Source organism: Myxocyprinus asiaticus, chromosome 29 (assembly GCF_019703515.2).
Source record: "Myxocyprinus asiaticus isolate MX2 ecotype Aquarium Trade chromosome 29, UBuf_Myxa_2, whole genome shotgun sequence".
In the NCBI taxonomy this organism is placed as follows: domain Eukaryota; kingdom Metazoa; phylum Chordata; class Actinopteri; order Cypriniformes; family Catostomidae; genus Myxocyprinus; species Myxocyprinus asiaticus.
The window spans coordinates 17457300-17476673 of record NC_059372.1 but is presented as its reverse complement, the minus strand read 5'-3'; the positions used below and the strand labels follow the sequence as shown (position 1 = coordinate 17476673).

At 38.0% G+C, this 19374-nt stretch overlaps 1 protein-coding gene across 6 annotated transcripts in view; it reads right to left on the bottom strand.

Annotated features, from left to right (window-relative positions):
• Positions 1-5082: 5082 nt before the first annotated feature.
• Positions 5083-19374, bottom strand: part of kif1b (kinesin family member 1B) — a 117601-nt gene continuing 103309 nt past the window's right edge. For all 6 annotated transcript variants that reach the window (XM_051662150.1, XM_051662152.1, XM_051662153.1 and 3 more), the window contains 11 exons: positions 15475-15589; positions 13705-13838; positions 13435-13496; positions 13101-13246; positions 12480-12722; positions 12204-12275; positions 11998-12098; positions 11025-11177; positions 10530-10722; positions 10297-10415; positions 5083-8839 (listed from right to left, as the gene is read on the bottom strand). In XM_051662150.1, the coding sequence (XP_051518110.1) occupies positions 8797-8839; positions 10297-10415; positions 10530-10722; positions 11025-11177; positions 11998-12098; positions 12204-12275; positions 12480-12722; positions 13101-13246; positions 13435-13496; positions 13705-13838; positions 15475-15589 (1381 nt within the window). In that variant the 3' untranslated portion in view covers positions 5083-8796. The remainder of the gene's footprint in view (positions 8840-10296; positions 10416-10529; positions 10723-11024; positions 11178-11997; positions 12099-12203; positions 12276-12479; positions 12723-13100; positions 13247-13434; positions 13497-13704; positions 13839-15474; positions 15590-19374) is intronic.

Genomic DNA, 19374 nt, shown 5'->3' with positions numbered 1-19374 from the left:
ATTATTAATTCCTTTTCTAAGTTCTCAGGATACAGAGTTAATTGGTCTAAATCCAAAGCTTTGGCTCTGACAGCATACTGCCCAGTAACGGCTTTCCAGCCAGGCGCCTTCCAGTGGCCCAAACAGGGCATTAAGTATTTGGGCATTTTATTCCCAGCAAATTTATATGAGTTAATTCTGATCCCTTAATAAAAAGGTTTTCGTGTGATGTGGGCAGGTGGGCTTCATTACATTTATCTATGATTGGGAAGGTTAATGTTATTAAAATTAATTGTATTCCAAAATTTAACTACCTGCTACAATCTATCCCTGTAGATGTCCCCCTCTCTTATTTCAAGCAATTTGATAGCATAGCGAAGTCCTTCATTTGGAATGGTAAGTGTCCCAGATTGCATTTCAATAAATTACATAGGCCGATTGACAAAGGTGGGCTAGGCCTACCCAAGATTTTGTATTATTATTATGCATTCGGTCCCAGATCTTTTCCCAGATCTCAGTTCTATAAGTATTTACAGCTGCGCCACCTGCTCTGTACTGTTTTGGGAGTAGTTTACACCCCCCTAAAGTGGCAGATACTCTGGGAGTGGTGATTACTGCTTTTGGAAAAGGTCATGAGGCATCAGTGTATTACTCCCTGCTAATTCAGAATCTGGGGGATGGAACATCAACTTCTCTTAAGAGATTGTGGGAGAAAGATCTAAAACTTGGTATTGGAGGAGGGAGTGTGGGCTAGGATTCTAAATACCTGATTTAAATTCAAGTCTGCATCTAGAGATGCAAGGATTCGCCTTATGCAGTTCAAGATTTTACATAGAGTCTATTGGACCCCCTCTAGATTGTATAGGCTTGGTCTTAAAGACACACCACCTGCTGCCGATGTCAATCAGAAGATGGAGACACAACCCATGTCTTTTGGGAATGTGTTAGGATCCAAGAATTTTGGTTGAAGATTCAGAGTTTTATGTGTGAGGTATTGGGCTCTCAAATTTTATTTTGCCCCAGACTCTGTATTTTAGGTAATGGGGTGGTCATTAATATGGAGAATAAGCACATAAAAAACTGGGTCCTAACTAGCATTATGATTGCCAGACAAATAATTTTAAGGGGTTGGAAGTCAGCTGGAGCGCCCCTATTTCAGGAGTGGTGTTCAGAGGGGGCATTCAGAAGACTGGGGAATTTAGACTTGTTTTTGGAGACATGGGGCAAGTATCTGGCTTTTTTGGAGGGCTCTCGGGGAGGGACAGTGGAGAGAGAGGTGTAGTGGATGTGTGTGATTATTATATATATATTTTTTGTTTTGTTTTGTTTTTTTGTTTGTTTGTCTGTAGTTGTGTGACCACTGGGGTGTTGTTGGGGGTCGGGCTGTTGTGAGGGTTAAATGTTGATTCTGTTTGGTATATGTTTTGCTTTTCATTGTTTAATAGATGAATCAATAACAAATGTTAATCACAAAAAAAAAAACAAACAAAAAAATCAGTTGCTGATGCATTTAAAGTTAAACAATTTCAGGAAACACATTACAGGATATCCATATACAGTAGTGGCCAAAAATATTGGCACCCATGGTAAATATGAGCAAAGAAGGCTGTGAAATAAAAATCTGCATTGTTTATCCTTTTGATCTTTCATTCAAAAAATTTACTAAAATCTAACCTTTAATTGAAGTAAAACAATTGAAACAGGGGGAATATCTCATTATTAAATAAATATTTTTCTCTAAAATGCATTGTCCATTATTATTGTCACCCTTTTATTCAATACTTTTTGCAACCTCCCTTTGCCAAGATAACAGCTCTGAGTCTTCTCTTATAATGCCTAATGAGGTTGGAGAACACCTAGCAAGGGATCTGAGACCATTTCTCCATTCAGAATCTCTACAGATCCTTCAAATTCAGAGGTCCATGTTGGTGGACTCTCCTCTTCAGTTCACCCCACACATTTTCAATGGGGTTCAGGTCAGGGGACTGGGATGGCCATGGCAGAACCTTGAATTTGTGGTCAGTGAACCATTTTTGTGTTGATTTTTATGTTTGTTTTGGATCATTGTCCTGCTGGAAGATCCAACCAGGGCCCATTGTAAGCTTTTTGGCAGAGGTAGCCAGGTTGTTTGATAGAGTCCGTGATGCCATGTATCCGAACAAGATGTCCAGGACCTTTGGCAGAAAAACAGCCCCACAACATTAAATATCCAGCACCACATTTAACCATGGGCATTGGGTACTTCTTCATCTCTTGGTGCGCCAAACCCATCTCTGGTGTTTGCTGCAAAAAAGCTCTTTTTTTGTTTCATCTGACCATAGAACCTGGTCACATTTGAAGTTCCAGTAGTGTCTGGCAAACTGAAGACGCTTGAGTTTGTTGTTGGATGAGAGCAGAGGCTTTTTTTCTTGAAACCCTCCCAAACAACTTGTGGTGATGTAGGTGATGTCTGATATTTATTTTTATTTTTTTTTTTTACTTTCTGACCTCAAGACCCAACTAATTTCTGCAATTCTCCAGCTGTGTTCCTTGGAGATTCTTTGGCCACTTGAAACATCCTCCTCACAGTGCGTGGAGACATTATAGACGCATGTCCTTTTCCAGGCCAATTCTAAAGCTCTTCAGTAGATTGGAACTTGTAAATTTTGCCCTGATGGTGGAAATGGGTATTTTCAATGCTTTGGTTATTTTCTTATAGCCACTTCCCATTTTGTGAAGCTCAACAACCTTTTTGCCACATATCAGAAATATATTCTTTAGTCTAACCCACTGTGATTGATGATTAAGGGAATTTGGCCTTTGTGTTACCTCATATTTATAACCCTGTGAAACAGGAAGTCATGGCTGAACAATTTCATGTTCCTAGTCACCCAGGTGCACTACAAAAATGTAAAATATGAAGGGGAATATACTTCAGATATATTTTACTCATAAGAATTTCTAGGGGTGCCAATAATTGTGACCGTGTTTTGGAGAAAAATATTTATTTAATGAGATATTTCCCCACTTTCAATTGTTCTACTTCAATTAAAGGTTAGATTTTTGTAAAACATTTTGAATTAAAGATCAAAAGGATAAACAATGCAGATTGTTTTTTTTTTTCCACAGCCTTCTTTGCTCATATTTACCATGGGTGCCAATATTTTTGGCCACTACTGTATATGTGTGTACAGTCAGGACAAATTACATTTTATTCAATTGTTGTCTTGGGTAACTTTGAAAATTTAACTTGGTGAAAATTGACGACATAGGTTGCTTCACAAAGTTTGTGCATTATTTGTCAATGAGAAAATATTTTTTTGCTTTCATAAGTCTATTATAAAGGTAATAAAAAGTTTACTTTTACTCAAATATAAAAGGTAGAAAAATATTTGTTTTACTAAAGTACATTTTAGCTATATGCTCAAGTAAAACATTTTGAATACCAATAGTTAAGTATACAGGTGCATCTCAATAAATTAGAATGTCGTGGAAAAGTTCATTTATTTCAGTAAATCAACTCAAATTGTGAAACTCGTGTATTAAATAAATTCAGTGCACACAGACTGAAGTAGTTTAAGTCTTTGGTTCTTTTAATTGTGATGATTTTGGCTCACATTTAATAAAAACCCACCAATTCACTATCTCAAAAAATTAGAATATGGTGACATGCCAATGAGCTAATCAACTCAAAACACCTGCAAAGGTTTCCTGAGCCTTCAAAATGGTCTCTCAGTTTGGTTCACTAGGCTACACAATCATGGGGAAGACTGCTGATCTGACAGTTGTCCAGAAGACAATCATTGACACCCTTCACAAGGAGGGTAAGCCACAAACATTCATTGCCAAAGAAGCTGGCTGTTCACAGAGTGCTGTATCCAAGCATGTTAACAGAAAGTTGAGTGGAAGGAAAAAGTGTGGAAGAAAAAGATGCACAACCAACCGAGAGAACCGCAGCCTTATGAGGATTGTCAAGCAAAATCGATTCAAGAATTTGGGTGAACTTCACAAGGAATGGACTGAGGCTGGGGTCAAGGCATCAAGAGCCACCACACACAGACGTGTCAAGGAATTTGGCTACAGTTGTCGTATTCCTCTTGTTAAGCCACTCCTGAACCACAGACAACGTCAGAGGCGTCTTACCTGGGCTAAGGAGAAGAAGAACTGGACTGTTGCCCAGTGGTCCAAAGTCCTCTTTTCAGATGAGAGCAAGTTTTGTATTTCATTTGGAAACTAAGGTCCTAGAGTCTGGAGGAAGGGTGGAGAAGCTCATAGCCCAAGTTGCTTGAAGTCCAGTGTTAAGTTTCCACAGTCTGTGATGATTTGGGGTGCAATGTCATCTGCTGGTGTTGGTCCATTGTGTTTTTTGAAAACCAAAGTCACTGCACCCGTTTACCAAGAAATTTTGGAGCACTTCATGCTTCCTTCTGCTGACCAGCTTTTTAAAGATGCTGATTTCACTTTCCAGCAGGATTTGGCACCTGCCCACACTGCCAAAAGCACCAAAAGTTGGTTAAATGACCATGGTGTTGGTGTGCTTGACTGGCCAGCAAACTCACCAGACCTGAACCCCATAGAGAATCTATGGGGTATTGTCAAGAGGAAAATGAGAAACAAGAGACCAAAAAATGCAGAAGAGCTGAAGGCCACTGTCAAAGAAACCTGGGCTTCCATACCACCTCAGCAGTGCCACAAACTGATCACCTCCATGCCACGCCGAATTGAGGCAGTAATTAAAGCAAAAGGAGCCCCTACCAAGTATTGAGTACATATACAGTAAATGAACATACTTTCCAGAAGGCCAAGAATTCACTAAAAATGTTTTTTTTTATTGGTCTTATGATGTATTCTAATTTTTTGAGATAGTGAATTGGTGGGTTTTTGTTAAATGTGAGCCAAAATCATCACAATTAAAAGAACCAAAGACTTAAACTACTTCAGTCTGTGTGCATTGAATTTATTTAATACACGAGTTTCACAATTTGAGTTGAATTACTGAAATAAATGAACTTTTCCATGACATTCTAATTTATTGAGATGCACCTGTAATTTATTTGTACTTATTTCATCACTGCATTTTAAAGATTCACATGAAGAAAGACAAAACAGGATCCTTTCTTCATCTAATGCACTGGCTGTAATTTTATTTTTACCTCATTCACTAAACAAGTCAATGGTGCAAGATTACCATACACAGAATTAAGATATGCATTACACGTCTAGGCTATACAGTGAATGTTTTATAATTATTACAAATACAGGAGACATATTTACATTTTAATCCAATTTCCATACAACATGTACTATTTACAAAATAAGTATGAAAATTAAGCCAATCTGAAAAATAATATACAGTGTTAATGCCTCAGTTGAACTATTTTCTGCTGTTTTACCACAACAAATTGGGATGTTCATTTCGAAACATTAGGCCTCGGATGGGGGGGGGGGGGGGGGGGGGGGTATATATAGTAATGCCAGGTTTGCTTCAAAGGCAGCATGGGAAAATGCATGACGAGTCAATGCAAAAACAATTCAAAGGAGGTGACCGTCAAAAAAAAAAAAAAAAAAAAAAAAAAAAATTATATATAATTTTGAATGACCTCTACAAAATATATTCCCTGATGGTAGAAATTAAAATGAACAGGCCTCATAATTCTGCCCTCCACATCTGGACTATCTTTAAGATTAAATGTAAGAAAGTGCCCTTGTAACATGGTCAAATTAAATTGAAAATTGTTTCAAGAAATAAGCACAGCTACACATCAGTCCCTAATAAAGATCATTTATCTTTTATCTGATAATTCATGCATTTTGAATTCAAGTACATTCAAAGTCCACTTCAATGAGTTGCTAAAATCTAACACCTAAAGCTATTTGGTTTCCATTTGAGAAAACAACAAAAACTTAAGTTCAAGCTTTATTTGTTCTGTTAGTTGTAAACACATATTTTGTGCAAAGAACTGCAAACTAATATATACATTGCAAAAAAAAATAAATACAGTTAATGAAATTCATTATGAATGTTTATGACTTTACATTAGTAACCAAGCCACTCACAAAGACAGTAAAAAAAAAAAATGCTGAAAATCTTTGCCCTGGCAAAAATGTACAATATTTAGCTCATATGTGTGATACATTTACTTTCATGATAAATGTTAACCTTCACTAATCTTCAGTGCAAAGAAAAACAAAACCAGAAATAAATGTTTCTCATGCACTTATGTGCCGTATCTGAATAAATATTCAATTTTGACATTTTCACAGATGCTGTAACAATCCAACAGCTCAGAGGAGCCCTGCAGGCTGCCTGACCAAAGGGCAGAATATTCCGAGTCATATTCATGTGTTCCCTGTGAAAATGTTCTTTGTGCAATTTAAAAGCAGCAAGAATATTAACTTCATAAGGAATGACAGTGATCAGTCTGTAAAGCACAGTAAACCTATACCACTTCCTGTGAAAATCTGGTGGGCAGTACTTTCTCCTGGTTGTTTGGCCAGAGTACTACTGTTACATGCCCAGCCAAATTGCTCTTTGTAAATATCTATTCATCTTCCCCAGCAGACTAAAACACTGATAATTTCAGCACTTGTATCTTGACTGCATGTTTTAAAGTGTACAGAGCAAAGATTTTCATAATAAAAAAGCTGAAGACATACCATCCCTTTTCCCTTCACAGCAGTGAACTGCATATATGACCTGTCCAATGCTAATTTGTTCCAAAACCATTTTCTACTGATAATGATTAAACAGAAATCCTTTTTAGAGGTCAGACTTGGTCTGTTCAAATAAGTAATGAAGAATGGTAATTTAAAACGAAGAAATTCTCTCACTAACTTCCATTGTATATGTTGCATTTGCTCTTCAGATAATGTAAAATACTGAACATGTGTTGATAAAATAAGTTAAATTAATAAGTACAGTAAAGAGGTACATGATAAATGTTCAATAATATTAAAATGTACCAACAGATGTTTAAATCCTGTTCATTTTCTAGGAAAAAAAAGGCTGGTTTAATGATCCTGTTGAGGTTTAAACAGAATGGTGAAATTCGCAAGAGCCAAAACTGACCACAAAATCATTAAATTAGTATCACACTCAAATATATGGCCTTCCTAAGAGGCAAAACCTTTGGCCAGCTGATCTTTCTTGTTAAAACTGTCTGTAAACCGCTGCTTTTATTAAAACAGTAAGGACAAAAACCAACAAGGAATGTGTCGTCTCTTCATGAGTTGCATAAAGCACAGTAATCCTGCAAGTTACACTACCGTTCAAAAGTTTGGAGTCACTTGACTGAAATGTTTCTCTTGATCTTAAAAATCTTTTGATCTGAAGGCATATGCTTATATGTTTGAAATTAGTTTTGTAGACAAAAATATAATTGTGCCAACATATTAAATTTATTTAATTACAAAACTAAAATTTTATTTAGAAAAAAAAGGTTTTTGAAATGGATGACTTGGACCGAATAATTAAGAAAAGCAGCCAATAAGTGCCCAACATGGATGGGAACTCCTTCAATACTGTTTAAAAAGCATCTCAGGGTGATACCTCAAGAAGTTGGTTGAGAAAATGTCAAGAGTACATGTCTGCAAAATCTAGGCAAAGTGTGACTACTTTGAAGAATAGAGCCAAAATATAACACACTTTTGATTTATTTTGGATTTTTTTGTCACAACATAATCCCCATAGTTCCATTTCTATTATTCCATAGTTCTGATGACTCTACTATTATTCTAAAATGTGAAAAAAAAAAAAATGAAGAATGAGTAAGTGACCCTAAACTTGAACGGTAGTGTATGTACAAATGGATTTCCATTCAGTTAAGTGGTCTGTGTCTAATTTTTTTGCACCATTTTGTCCTAATGTACCAAGGGAATCATTTCAGTAGAATACTACAGTAAAAAATGATATGTGAGATATCTTTTACAGGAGCTATATTTCTTATTATTACAAACTTTGCTAAATGGTATGTTTTACGTCCTTGATATGTGGATTTTTGTCAAGCAAATACACTGCGAAGTGGCACAGTTCTGGGCATATGAGTAAATTGGCGAGCATATATGGTCTATGTCTTCACCATCATGGCTTGGTCTGATTCAGCAAATCCATTAAGCCAATTCAGCAATAACATTCTTTTGAGGGACAAATTTTGCTCTAATCTTCAGTACTTTGGTCCATATATATATATATATATTTAGCATTGTTGGTATAACCACTTTTTTTTTTTTAGCAGTAACTTGAGCAAAATAGCTATTTGTTTATGTTTTGTATGTCTTCTATTAGAGAAAGTTGTGTTCATTAAATATGATTTTTTTTTTTTGAATGATTTTTTTAAAATATATTATTATTTATTTTTTACTTAGTGTAGTTGTAGGGGATTTTATTTTAAGCAAACCAACTGTCTCCAGAGGGTTATGGCTGTTGTTGGCCATGTGGGCAAGATGTTCCTGGTGGACAACACTAGTGAGGACGATCTTTACAGACAAGAGCAACTCAAGAGAAAAAAAGAACCTGCTCTGAAGATTCGTGCACACACACAAATAGACTATTACAACATGCTACTTGGAGGTTCTGTTATGACAAATAACAAAAGTTAAGACTGAATAAATCCAATCAATAACACAAAGGGTTAGGAGAGAAATAGAGAGGACGAGGAAGGGGAGAGTTGGTTTTCAGGAACTGAAAGTTCTTTTGCTGGAGAGGAGAACAGATCCACAGGTCTACATACAAGAGAAACCATCAAGAACCACAAAGATTTAGAAGTGTTAACACACTTGGTACGTTGTAAAGGTAGACAGAGAAATATGAGCATTATTGATGCACATATGTGCGCTCGTTCAGTTCTTCATCAGACCGGACCGTCTCCTCGCCAACTTGGACCTGGAGGAGGAGAAGACCAAAAGAGTTGGATCAGCCACTGCAGTATGTTAACAAATTAAAAGTTTGACAGTTTAGAGCAGTGGCTCCCAACCTTTTTTCCTTGAAGCCCCCCTTCTAACATATAAGAAAGTCTGTGTCTGGATTTTGCATAACCGCGATAGAAACGATGCTTGAAAATTTCTAGCGGTTGACACATACAGTATCTACTGGTATAAAATTTTGGTGATTATTGATGCATAGCACACAAACGAAGATTTTTAGAAAAATATTTCAGCTCTGTAGGTCCATACAATGCAAGTGAATGGTGACCAGACCTTTCAAGCTCCAAAAATCACAAAAAGGCAGCCTAACAGTAATCCATAAAATTCCAGTGGTTAAATCCATGTCTTCAGAAGCAATACAATAGGTGTGGGTGAGAAACAGATTCATATTTAAGTTTTTTTTTACTAAAAATATTCACTTTCACATTCTGAAAGTGGAGATCTTTTAGTAAAAAAGGATTGAAATCTGATTGCATCACTTAAGATTAACATATATTAAGCCACTGAATTTGTGTGGATTACTTTTATGTGATTTTTGGAGTATCAAAGGTCTGGTCATCATTCACTTGCATTGTATGAACCTACAGAGATGAAACATTCTTCTAAAAATCTTTGTTTGTGTTCTGCAGAAGAAAGAAAGTCATACACATCTGGAATGGCATGAAAGTGAGTAAATGTTGAGAGAATTTTCATTTTTGGGTGAACTATCCCTTTAAGAAGTTTTGCAGTTTTGCAATGCGTGGTTATGAAGTTGCAGAAATTCCATGCATTTTTATGATGCAAGAAAAAGAAACGTACAAGCACTTGGTGCACTTCATAAAGCAGTTGTACAAAGATGCTCTGGTGGGCATACAGTTGTCATAGTGTCAAGGTCTTTGGGCAGTTTTTGAAAGTTTATGTTGAGATTGTGCTTCTCACATTGAGATAGACGAGGACGCTGACATAATGTCTTACCGGTATAGGTAGTGCATTTTTATACTGTATCTTTGACTGCATCAAAGCATATGTTTCCACACCCCCCTTGTGAACTCTGGCGCTCTGGTTTAGAGCACCCATTTCAGGAAAACAACTTGGTCCAGACTACACAATGAACCAAAGGTAACTGTAAAAAGCAGGGTTGCCATACAGTTGGCAATGAAGTTCCATGACTTGCCCAATCAGTCGTGATAAGTGGATAAGGATTTTTAGAAACATTTAATAGAGATTGCACAAGAAAAGCAATTTCTAATCAATAAGTATTTTAATACAGATCAAAACTAAAAAAAAAACATATCATCACTAAAGAATTTCCATGACTTTGCTAGGCCTGGTTATCACATTTTTAAACATTTCCAGATTTTTCATGACCATGGGAACCTTGAAAAGCTTCAAAATCATCCATAAAACTTTTTTGGGGGTAAAGCTTGTGATGTGTACCTTATCGTTCCTGCTAGTAGTGGGTTGAAGGCATAGAGCCAGTCGTTCATGTCTTTGTCATTGTTGGCCTGGAGGAGAATTCCTCTGTGCTTGGTGCACACAGCAAATGTATTGGGTGTCTGGAAGACAATAAATAGCAACAATCAGCCATGTTTGAAAGATAGTGGTGATGGTCACATGGGCATGTAAACATTATCTAACAGCTGATTTCCACAAAACGGATAACGTCTTACCTTAAGCATGGCCTGCTGGTCTTCACTGTATTCCACCTGAGCAGTGGATAAATTCAGCATGCCCCTCTCTACTGGGTCCTTATCATTGTTGTAGATCAACACATATGGCCGACGTACCACCACAAAGTGCTTTACCCAGGAGTTAGAGCGGGGCTCCATGAAACTGAGAAATCCCTTCTTTGATACCACAGATCTGTGTAAAGAGACCATTAAAGGGCAGGTCAGACCAGAATATTTCTACACAACAGCCATATCATCTCAAGAAAATGTTTACATGAAACAGCCTGACATAACAGTATTTGTGTTTAAAATAAGCTGGACCCTGAGTCCATAGTAGGGTATGAGGTCAACTTCAGAGCCTTTGTCATGGCTTCTATTTGCGAGAATTGAACCAGCAACCTTCCGGTTACATTAGGCCTCATTCATGAAAAACAAGCAAATTTGTGTTTAAATTATTCCTCAAACCAATGTACACTGTCACATTCAATCTCTTACCCAGGTCTCATCTCCTCAATATCAGGCAAAAGGTTGAGGAACTCATGTTTGCCAGCCCGTGCCAGGTAGGACGTCTCCAGAATGGGCACCATGGGGAAGTTCTCATAATCAGAGCATGAGGGGCTGGTGGCACGAGAGTTGGCTTCAGGGGTCCTTAAAAAAAATTCGAGTTTCTAGGATGTTTAACCTTTAGAAGTCTGAATACTGAATTTACTAGAGGTCGACTGATAAATCGGTTTTTAATTAATCAGTGCCAATACTATCGGTTATTTGGAAAAATCAACGGCGATAATTGCCAATATTTTTGTGTGTTTCTCTGTGGCCAAAACCCTTCATCTAGTGAATATATAGGCTACAGAAAGCTTAATTTGGTGATCCAAATCCAGAGCATTGTTTGGGAAATGTTATAAAAAATACACATGACAATTGACAAGCGATCACTGATGATCTACTATTGATGAATTACTGCTAATAGAGTATTTATTAGCCCATATGACAATGTTTACTTTATAGTATTTATATTTTAATACATTGTAGATGATTGTAAGAGTGCATGTTTTGTTTCCTATGTGTGTTTGTGTGAGCTGGAAGCACAGACATTTCAAAATAAGAATACCCAGTGTATTTCAGGCTTGTTTATAATTAAAAGTCCCAAGTTATACATCAAATCTTCATTATTTCTGGATATTATTGAGATTGTGGTTGCACAACAAACACACATCTGGGATTTTACTCATTTTGGACTCTAGCAGCCTATATGTCTGTGCCCATCAAAGTAAAGAAAGACTAATAATATTTTTTAACATTATATAAATAGATTAAAAAAATAAATAAAAAATAGCGTCCGCTTAATCTGTTATTGGACTTTTCCACCACCTTAGTTATTGGTATTGGCTAAATCCACTATCGGTCGACCTCTAGATTGTACTGTTTAAAAAGTATGTGTATAAACTTCTTATAAACAGAACCGTACCGAGTGTCGGACAGAGAGGGGCAGGTGGAGGAGGGGGTGAGAGTGGCACTGCTAAAACTGGTGACTGACGGATCACGGCCCATAGGAGAGATATCCGACAACTGAGATACAGCAAAAAAAAAAAAAAAAAAAAAAGTAAAACAGATTTGTTATGCTAATTTAAGCTGCATGTGTTTCAAAACACATTTTTGAAGGCCAGGTGTTACCTTGCATTCACTGATGCTGTTGCACAGCTGGTTAAATTCACTGTTGAAAGTGTGTGTGAGGAGACGGAGGCACTGCAAAAGAATTTACAGATACAAAATGATACATAAATGTCCCTTCTAATTAACCTGATTGGTTTATTTTATACAGATCTACATTTTGGATCACATTTAAAACTCAAAAAATGTAAAATAAAAAATACTTAAAAATGACTGGAATGAACTTAACTGACTTTCATTTGTTGACAACTAAATATTAACCACTGCAGGGTCTCCTACCTTGGTGGCCAGCTCCTTCTCGCGGTCTACCAAGCTCTCGATGTCTGTGGAGTCATAGCCGCTGCTCTCACTTGGCGTGATGGCGCTCTCAAAGGTGGTGGAGGAGATCTGGGAGGAGATGCTGGTAGAGGTGCTGAGGGTGCCGCTGCTCAGGCTGGGTGACAAAGAATCACATAGGGATTTTGGAGGAGCAGTCTCACCCAGCTTCTCATGAAGCAGCAGCAGGTGACGGGTTTTCTCCACCTGTCAAGCACAGAAAGGGACATCAGGGTCTGGAGATCACGGTTGCCCTGCCTGAATGTTTTTGGTGCAGTTTAGACCAACGGCAACTTGTGCTAAAAAGCTACATGCAGCCCAAAGAAAAGAAAACGCAGGTGCCTCGAGAGACGTTCCATTTAACTTGACACATTGTCTAAAAAAACATGGCACTTCTATTCCAGATGTGGCGCAATGGCCAAAGACATCTGTCTACCGTGTTTACATAGAAATACAATTAATAAAACAGTGCATATGGATGCAAAAATGCATTCGGTGATAATGGCCGCTTATATCTCCAGTTCTCTGTGAGACAGCCCAGAGTGTGACAGTAGCCAACCAGGATCTTTAAGTTTATATCCTTACCTCATGCAACTGCTCGAGTTTCTCAAGCTCCCATTGGTGCTCCAGGATCAGACTGTCTCCTCTGGGTCTCCAGCCCGCCAGGTTCTCCTCTCCACGCACATATGCCACTGATGTATCCAGAACCTTCCGTCTCCGCCGCTGCATACCTGCAAATGTGACGTACAAAGACAATGAGACGATGTGAAATGTCTATGACGTGTCTAAACCGCATTGAGATTACCATGAAAGGACTATGTAATATGAATACAGAGAAACTGCATTTTCTAGGAGAATGTTTCACACCTCAAACAGTAATTTACAGCAGAAAAAAAAGAAATTTGCAGTGAAAGCTTACCTGGGCTTCCTGCATCTGCTATCTTGCACAAGCTAAGCTCATAGATGCCAGTTACTTTATTACTGTAATAGAAACATCCCATAAACCAGAGTTAACAACATTAGCGATTTGTAGCATTTGACATTTGTACAAATAAAACCAATACACATTAGAATTAGATGATTCTCTTTTGTAGAAACTTAAAGCAAATTATATGCATCAGACACTCACTTTTAAAATATTGTATTTTATTACAATGGTAAAAGTGACCAAATTAAGCCCAATTTTTACCAGTCAGGGGTCTTTGAGTAACCACTTCCAAACAGGTTCCTTAGTGAGCGTGGAGGAGAGATCTTTGCATCTCTGGAGTAGAAGACCATGCAGATGTCCTTGGTTATAATAGCAGGCTGGATACAGTGGTCAAGCTGGAGGAAAGAGGTTCCAGTGCACACATGCAAGTGAATACTACATCTAAAGAACAAGTCAAAGAACATTTAACCTCTTCAACTCTGGGGCATTTTTGGGCTGCTTGAAATTTTTCACACACAAATTCACAAACACTGTGGACTAATTGCCAAAAATTGGTATCATTTTTCAGAAAACGCCCCAAATAAATCTATAAAAAAAAAAAGACTAAAATTTTTCACAATAATATTGTATACCTTTACAATACTATGATGAATAGAATTGTAAAACAAATCTGGTTTTGCTGTCCTAAATTTGCAACAATGTAATTTTGGTTCTGTTCACTCTATCTGCCTCCAAACATTTTGTTCCACTTAATGGCAGCAAGTACTAGAGAAAATAATTTCATCACAATATACAGATCTGAAATATAGGTGGTGCTCCAATGCCTTTTAGCCCTCACAGATGTGCTCGTCCATAGACATTCAGTCTAATTTTCAGTTCATATACCACCCCTATCGTTTCATCAAATATATTAGCCTCTGAGTGGACTAGAAGCTCAATCTAGGTGTCAAAAGAAAGCTGAGATCCTCCCTCTTTGTGATTATATTATCAATAGTCGATAACATATATTTTTTAATGATTTTGTTTAGCATGCTTTTCCTGCTGGACCAGATATTTTGTTCTGGTCATGTAAAAAAATAACACTTCATTATTCACACAAACAAGCAAGTAAGAAATGGCCCATTCTGTAGAAATCTACCTAAGGTAGGAGCAGATATACAGTTTTTAGCTATTTGGGGCTTACAGCAGCAGTGATTGGCGCAAAAAACAGATGTTTGTATTTGTGATTCTTTTGAAAATCTTTTGAACTGTGGTATTAGAGCAACAAAAACTGTACAGTCATATTACTAGCTTTTATTTGATATATGATTTGTCTATTTAAGTGCCATTTAGGGGACCTGGGTAGCTCAGAAAGTAAAGACGCTGACTACCACACCTGGAGTCGCAAGTTCGAGTGACTCCAGTCAGGCTTCCTAAGCAACCAATTGGCCCAGTTGCTAGGGTGGGTAGAGTCACGTTGGGTTAACCTCCTCATGGTCGCTATAATGTGGTTCTCACTCTCAGTGGTGCACGTGGTGAGTTGTGCGTGGATGCCGCGGAGAATAGCGTGAGCCTCCACACGTGCTAGGTCTCTGTGGTAACGCGCTCAACAAGCCACGTGATAAGATGCGTGGATTGACTCAGACGTGGAGGCAACTGAGATTCGTCCTTGAGGCAAGTCAGTACGCCACCATGAGGACTTAGAGTGCATTGGGAATTGGGCATGCCAAATTGGGGAGAAAAGGGGAGAAAATATTTCTTTTCATATTAATATTTCTACCACATGACCTCTAGGTGGTGCTTATTTGCGACGCAAATGTTTTCAGGCCTTATTTTGTCATTTTAAGTAACATAAATGCAGAAGCTTATCCGTGAAAAGTTCAGGTTCTAAGCTTTCAAATGATACCACATATGCCTGAATTATGTATCTGGGGATTTTGTACATTTACACAAAGCGTAATCTTTTTCTGCGACATAGCGCCCACAGAGTTTTTGACCCACAGAGTTGAAGAGGTTAATAAGAACATGCAAGTAAACAAAGTGAAGGCCGACCTCTAGATATGCAGACAGGGTCATGTAAATCTTCTCTCCATAGGGAGTGATACGATTCAGCAGGAGAGAGTTGTGGAGGGAGCTGTCCCAGACCGTCTCGAACCGGTAGAACGTCCTGAACAAGGTTAAAACACTTTCATTTTTTAGCTTTATCAACAAAATTAAAGCTTTGCTAGGGAAAGATATTTTGATCATCTACAATACTTAAGGGAGGCTTAAGTGATTCATTGTGCTAAACTATTTTTTGAGCATGTTTGCATATGTGTGGGGGATCTGCTTAAAGACAACATGAAAACAATCAAAACAATTTTGTCATCTGTAATGAGACTGAGAATAAAGAGTAAAACAGGATAATCAATAATAAATAAATACATATATGGCAGACCTTGATTTTATCCATCGAGATTTGATTGGATCCTGAAAACTGGTCTCTATGACAGGTGGTAGGAATGGAGAGGTTGAAAAATAAGAGGGCTTGGTTGATGTCAGCCAAAGAGCAATTTATTACATTTTGATGAAAGATTACAATATATACACAGTGGTGTGAAAAAGTTTTTGCCCCCTTCCTGATTTCTTATTTTTTTGCATGTTTGTCATACTTAAATGTTTCAGATCGTCAAACAAGTTTAAATATCAGTCAAAGATAACACAAGTAAACACAAAATGCCGGACATTCTCCTTCAGGATTTTTTGGTAGACAGCAGAATTCATGGTTCCATTTATCACAGCAAGTCTTCCAGGTCCTGAAGCAGCAAAACAGCCCCAGACTATCACACTACCACCACCATATTTTACTGTTGGTATGATGTTCTTTTTCTGAAATGCGGTGTTACTTTTACGCCAGATGTAATGGGACACACACCTTCCAAAAAGTTCAACTTTTGTCTCGTCAGTCCACAGAGTATTTTCCCAAAAGTCTTGGGGATCATCAAGATGTTTTCTGGCAAAAATGAGACGAGCCTTAATGTTCTTTTTGCTCAGCAGTGGTTTTCGTCTTGGAACTCTGCCATGCAGGCCATTTTTGCCCAGTCTCTTTCTTATGGTGGAGTCATGAACACTGACCTTAACTGAGGCAAGTGAGGCCTGCAGTTCTTTGGATGTTGTTGTGGGGTCTTTTGTGACCTCTTGGATGAGTCGTCGCTGCGCTCTTGGGGTAATTTTGGTCGGCGGCCACTCCTGGGAAGGTTCACCACTGTTCCATGTTTTCGCAATTTGTGGATAATGGCTCTCACTGTGGTTCTCTGGAGTCCCAAAGCTTTAGAAATGGCTTTATAACCTTTTCCAGACTGATAGATCTCAATTACTTTCTTTCTCATTTGTTCCTGAATTTCTTTGGATCTCGGCATGATGTCTAGCTTTTGAAGACCTTTTGGTCTACTTCACTTTGTCAGGCAGGTCCTATTTAAGTGATTTCTTGATTGAGAACAGGTGTGGCAGTAATCAGGCCTGGGTGTGGCTAGAGAAATTGAAAGCAGGTGTGATAAACCACAGTTATGTTTTGGTGGGGCAAACACTTTTTCACACAGGGCCATGTAGGTTTGGATTTTGTTTTCCCTTAATAATAACAACCTTCATTTAAAAACTGCATTTTGTGTTTACTTGTGTTATCTTTGACTAATATTTAAACTTGTTTGATGATCTGAAACATTTAAGTGTGACAAACATGCAAAAAAATAAGAGATCAGGAAGGGGGCAAACACTTTTTCACACCACTGTATATATACACACACACACATTTGTGCTCAAGTTTGCATACCCTGGCAGAAATTGTGCAATTTTGGCATTGATTTTGAAAATATGACTGATCATGCAAAAAACAAAACAAAACAAAAAAAAACTGTCTTTTATTTAAGGATGGTGATCATATGAAGCCATTTATTATCACATAGTTGTTTGGCTCCTTTTTAAATCATAATGATAACAGAAATCACCCAAATGGCCCTGATCAAATGTTTACATACCCCTGAATGTTTGGCCTTGTTACAGACACACAAGGTGACACATACAGGTTTAAATGGCAATTAAAGATTAATTTCCCCACACCTGTGGCTTTTTAAATTGCAATTAGTGTCTGTGTATAAATAGTCAATGTATTTGCTAGCTCTCACGTGGATGCACTGAGCAGGCTAGATACTGAGCCATGGGGAGCAGAAAAGAACTGTCAAAAGACCTGCGTAACAAGATAATGGAACTTTGTAAAGATGGAAAAAGATATAAAAAGATATCCAAAGCCTTGAAAATGCCAGTCAGTACTGTTCAATCACTTATTAAGAAGTGGAAAATTTGGGGATCTCTTGGTACTAAGCCAAGGTCAGATAGACCAAGAAAGATTTCAGCCACAACTGCCAGAAGAATTGTTCAGGATACAAAGAAAAACCCACAAGTAACCTCAGGAGAAATACAGGCTGCTCTGGAAAAAGACAGTGTGGTTGTTTCAAGAAGCACAATATGACAATACTTGAACAAAAATGAGCTGCATGGTCGAGTTGCCAATGCCACAAAAAAGCCCGGTTACAATATGCCCGACAACACCTTGACACGCCTCACAGCTTCTGGCACACTGTAATTTGGAGTGACGAGACCAAAATAGAGCTTTATGGTCACTACCACAAGCACTATGTTTGGAGAGGGGTCAACAAGGCCTATAGTGAAAAGAATACCATCCCCACTGTGAAGCATGGTGGTGGCTCACTGATGTTTTGGGGGGTGTGTGAGCTCTAAAGTTACGGGGAATGTTGTGAAAATTGATGGCAAGATGAATGCAGCATGTTATCAGAAAATACTGGCAGACAATTTGCATTCTTCTGCACGAAAGCTGCGCATGGGACGCTCTTGGACTTTCCAGCACGACAATGACCCTAAGCACAAGGCCAAGTTGACCCTCCAGTGGTTACAGCAGAAAAAGGTGAAGGATCTGGAGTGGCCATCACAGTCTCCTGACCTTAATATTGTCGAGCCACTCTGGGGAGATCTCAAACGTGCGGTTCATGCAAGACGACCAAAGACTTTGCATGACCTGGAGGCATTTTGACAAGATGAATGGGCAGCTATACCACCTGCAAGAATTTGGGGCCTCATAGACAACTATTAAAAAGACTGCACACTGTCATTGATGCTAAAGGGGGCAATACACAGTATTAAGAACTAAGGGTATGCAGACTTTTGAACAGGGGTCATTTCATTTTTTTTCTTTGTTGCCATGTTTTGTTTTATGATTGTGCCATTCTGTTATAACCTACAGTTGAATATGAATCCCATAAGAAATAAAAGAAAAGTGTTTTGCCTGCTCACTCGTGTTTTCTTAAAAAATGGTACATATATTACCAATTATCCAAGGGTATGCAAACGTTTGAGCACAACTGTATATACTTTTTGGAAAAGTGTGCACTGATGAATTGCTAACGAAAGACCAGCAATGTGTATTCATATACATTTACATTTATGCATTTGGCAGACGCTTTTATCCAAAGCGACTTACAGTGCACTTATTACAGGGACAATCCCCTCGGAGAAACCTGGAGTTGTGTCTTGCTCAAGGACACAGTGGTGATGGCTGTGGGGATCAAACCGGCAACCTTCTGCTTACAAGTTCTGCACTTTAGCCCACTATGCCACCACCACTATTCAGAAAGTAAACAGGACCAATTTTGATTTCATGTTGTCTTTAAACTAATATTTGTAAAATTTGGTTTACAACAATTTAAGGCCAAATCAATTAATTTGCACTGCTGCCTGAAATTCACTGCCACATCTTTTCACAAGTGTGTGGTAATTTACAATGCAGGTTCTCTGTTTTTAGTGTATCATTTTTCAGTGTCTACCAAATGATGACACAAGGGCTATTTTTCACAAGCCCTGAACCCTAAAGGACATCTGCTAACTGAAAAGCTCCATAAAAGT